Source organism: Galendromus occidentalis, unplaced genomic scaffold (genome assembly GCF_000255335.2).
Source record: "Galendromus occidentalis unplaced genomic scaffold, Mocc_1.1 scf7180000077442, whole genome shotgun sequence".
Taxonomy (NCBI): Eukaryota; Metazoa; Arthropoda; class Arachnida; order Mesostigmata; family Phytoseiidae; genus Galendromus; species Galendromus occidentalis.
This window is the reverse complement of record NW_003805430.1, coordinates 801,862-806,099: the sequence shown is the minus strand read 5'-3', so window position 1 is coordinate 806,099 and position 4,238 is coordinate 801,862. Positions and strand designations below refer to the sequence as shown.

Sequence of the window (4,238 nt, the reverse complement as noted above, 5' to 3'; positions counted from 1 at the left end):
ATCCGGCCGATCGATGGACAAGGTTGCTCCCTTTTTGCTCATCTCGTGGCTCCAGCTAGCCCCTCTCATTCCGGAATGGTCGTTACACGCGAATCGACACTCATCCAGTCGAAGAGTTCATCTTCTGGAATTTCTAGAATCGCGATTCCGATCCTCTCTCAGCCAGACCTCATTAGAGGTGAAATGAAAACATTGCATGATTCAAGCCCATCGGGCGAGAGCGCCGGTGCCGCGCCTGTGTTAAGAACGCCCCAGATCTCTTTCGGTGAGGAATGTGGGGGCGGGGTGAGTCATTACTCATCACATACCACGCGCGACTTCGTCCCAAGAGTCGCCGAGTCCGATCTTGATCAGAGTTCCGATGCGATTGTCCGCTGCGCCGCTTGCATCTTCATCGAGAGAGTATTCTTTTTCCTTTGCGCCTCCTCTGGAAACCCGAAAACTTCTAGCTGATTCCCTGATCTCGGTCACTCGAAATGATGACCGGATGATATTTCCTCGATCTTGGGCGACTTCGGAGAGCTCATGGTTCACGTGGTGGTCCAATCCATTCTGAGTTTCGGAAACGGTCCGAACTGTTCCCTGACGAGAATTCTGTGTCCCGACGGCTCCATTGTCTCATCATCCTGTGACTTGGAGCCCGGGAAAACATCGTGGCTAAGCTCCTTTGTACCAAGTCGCTCACCGAGTGAGAGACGACCTTTCCCGACTTATTGCGTGTTACCCACAGATTCAGCCCGAGTCATTTCTCTTGCCACTGCATGGAGTGCGGAGTTGCTCAAGTTATCGTTCGAACGAAAGGCGCATCGGTTCCTCGAGGATAGGAGAAGAACCAGATCCCGTCAGAATTAGGCATACTGAGGAGGTTCCACAAACGGACATCATTGCGTGATGGGATAAATAATGTGTTTATGGTATGATGGGGGTTAGAGTCTGGACATGATTGGTCAGAAGCTCTCTCGCGAATTCTCCGAAGGGGTGTGGATGCAGCCAGGGGAGTCTTCATATCCGTCGCGTCTCCGAAACTCGATTCGATTGCCACCTGATAGGTTTCAAGAGCTTTCAGAACGCGCCCATCCGTCTGCCTTGCTCCGAGCTCCTTCCGAGTGCTTCCGTCAAACTCTTCCGGCTCGAGGTTCTTCCGAGAGGGTACGAACTCTAATTGCTATCTCTATTCGCGTAAAGATGACCATAGGTGAGTCGGGGAATCGAGACCTGGTGCTTGTGCTGGAGTCTGCACATAGAACGCGCGATTCGTTTGATTCGGAGGGAAGAATTCCGCACGGGAAACGACATCAAGTCAGCAGAAGAGCTGTTCTTGACCCACCAAATGGCCGAGTGGTAGGCGCGTGCGACGCACGCAGTCTTGCCCCATGGAGACGCCGCTATCGTCGGGGAGGTCCGGGGTTCAATTCCCGTGATCAGCCGAGATTCCGTATAGGAAATCGAGATTCTCAGTCCTAGCGTGAAACTCAGTCGGGTCCTGGGGTCGCACGAGGGAGCATTAGCTCTCGCTCAAACCTTCTACCACCGCGCAGCTGCTGTCTTTGCACTGAAGAATAATTCGAGAAGCGAGAAAGTTCTCTCGCAGCTCTCTCGCTCTTCATCACGGCTGACGTCCTCACAGCCTCCTATGAACCAAGCTAATATTATGGATTTGTGAGATTCACCCACGTCCGTATCTCTCTCTGCGGTCGAAAAGTCCAGCAGCCGCAGCTATTTCGAGGCGGAATGCAAAGGGGTGATGGGTTATTCTCAATTAGAGGAGCAGTGATGAAAGGGCTTCGTAATTCATCGATGTTGGGATCCTCTCTCTTCACATCCGCTATAAAAGGTAGCTTCCGATCAGAGATTCAAATCGATTCGTGTCGCTCCTGAGGTGTTAAGTTGACCCCGGCTCGGACACCCTCCAATCCACCGACTGACCACTCGGGCCTTTCACGAAGCAGAGTTAGTGCAGAATGGCGTTCCCATCGTGCACATATCATGTGATCTCGGGAGTTTGCCCCGATGGGGAGTGCCGACTCGTGCACGGAGATCTCTGCCAGTATTGCGGGATGTATCTTCTCCATCCAGAGGATGAAGCTTTCAATGCCCAACACTTGGGAGTTTGTCGGGAGATTCGTGAGACTCGGGGGGAATCCCAGCCCTTCCCCGCTCGTCCGACGAATTTCGAGTGCGGGGTATGTCTCGAAAACATCTCGGACATACAACCGGAGGGAGCGAGGATATTCGGTCTCCTCGAAAAATGTCCACACGTATTCTGCTTGAAATGCATCGCGGAATGGAGGGGAGTCAAGACCGTGGACGTCGAGTCGGTGAGGGGATGTCCCGAATGTCGAACTCAGTCCGAGCTCGTCATTCCTTCTGCCTACTTTGTCGGAGGGGGGGAGCAGAAACGCCTCCTCATAGAAGGCTACAAGGCGGCTCTGTCAACGAAGCCTTGTGAGTTCCTCGAGGGGGAATGTCCCTTCGCCGAAGAATGTTTCTTTCGGCACGATCCTGCGGAGAGTCCATCGGCGCTCAATCCCGCTACCTCGGCGACTTCGGAACAACTCGATTCTATCAGTCACACGGACAGGCTCGAAATTGGACTCGGTGACGGGATCGATGGCGATGAGGGTAGCGAATTCAACCTTGAGATCGAATTCGACGTGGAAATCCAAATCCAAATGGAAATCGGGCTCGATATGGACCCAGAAGTAGACATGGACCAGGAAGTCGATATGGAAATCGCTTTCGACATGGAGATGAAATTCGATTTGGAAATTGAAGTCGGAATGGAATAAGGCCGCAAATCGTCGAACTTTTGATTTTGATTCGTTCCACCAGGATGAGGAGGAATTGTATCCGAAAATTGATTTATATATGTCTTTATATATATAGATATATTTATAAATGTATTTATCTAAATAATATTCGAATCTATGAGGTATCGTGGGTCACCATGTATTAAGTGAGTACATCTCCAGACATTGAAATCAATCACCTTTCGTTGTTCCTGGCGAGAAGAAAGATCACCTGAGTTGAATGAATAAGCGCAAGTTTCAAATATTCGACTGCTGGATTCTCCGTCCCGGCTCTGGGAAACTCAAAGATTCCTCATTCTCATTGCGCCCAGAGGAAACACCATGAAACGCTTACCTTGCCTCTCAAAGATCCGCGATACCGCGTTGTTTCCGGGGATCGCTCATACAGCTATGTACATTGTTCCGCAAAATTGACAAGCCGCCCCGCTGACTAACTCTACTCAACCCCGACGCCCCCCCCCCACCATCGAGGTTTAGGGCGCCTGACATGCTTTCCGGTCCGCAAAGTTCTCCGATCTCCGCGAATAAGAAGCAAGATCGAAGGGCACGAGCTGATCTGCGGCGAGTGATTTCGGAATCCAAAGCTGAAGTCCGGTGGGGTCTGCTATCGAAATCAGGATCACATCAGACGGGGTGAACAGCGATCGCCCGATCGTTCCAATCGAAGTCGAGAATGAATTACTCAGAGAACTTGAACCCTGCAGCATGACGTGTGAGCGCGCAATTTTGAAGCAGTTCCACGGTTGAGGCATCGGGGTGCCCTATCTCTTCGACCCATCAAGGAGGAGGCTTCGCTTTCCCGCGGGGTCACTTCGAAGATAGGATAAACTGATGAGCTGATCGATTTCCGCCATGGAAAGCGTTCTCACGGCGGCGTCAAGCATGGGAGCCCAGGACATTTCTCGGCTCTCAAGGACACCCGACGTGCTCCCTTATTGGATCCCGGCTTCGGATTACAGAGGGGACGCTCGTCCGACTCATTCATCAGCGGAGAGACTATCGCAGAGACCTTCTCGCCCTCTTCACGACGTCTCGCTTGGGCTAATTTGACCCCGAGTCCGCCGAATTGCCTCTTGCGTGGAGTTTCAAGCCTCTCCCCTATCCGTAGAGGGAGGAGGTCCGTTTTCGATCGCTGATGCAGAGGTTCTCAATCTGATCTGCTGATCGAGTGCTCATCGAATGCCAGATCTACAGCGATGCTGACACGATCTGAAAGGTGCACGTTCCGTCTCCTGTCGTGCCTATGCGTGGTGGGCGCTTCCATTCACGATAAATGTCGACAAGCACAGTTGCTGATTTACAAGTACCACTCCACCTCTGGGGACCCAACTCATAGATCAGACTGTACTTCTCGGTCCACCGAAGAAGCACCCAAACCTGACATGGAGCAGAGTGAGTAAAGAATGGATTGTCCAACGTGTGAATATC

General features: G+C 51.9%; 1 protein-coding gene across 1 annotated transcript; it reads left to right on the top strand.

Annotated features, from left to right (window-relative positions):
* The first annotated feature begins 1,961 nt into the window (after positions 1-1,961).
* LOC100900119 (E3 ubiquitin-protein ligase makorin-1-like) lies at positions 1,962-2,789 on the top strand. Its single transcript, XM_003743347.1, has one exon. The coding sequence runs from the start codon at positions 1,962-1,964 to the stop codon at positions 2,787-2,789; it is 828 nt and encodes a 275-aa protein (XP_003743395.1).
* The last annotated feature ends 1,449 nt before the right edge of the window (positions 2,790-4,238 follow it).

Bases quoted from the DNA above. Each gene is read 5' to 3' on its own strand.
- LOC100900119 (XM_003743347.1), top strand. From the start codon at position 1,962: ATGGCGTTCCCATCGTGCACATATCATGTGATCTCGGGAGTTTGCCCC.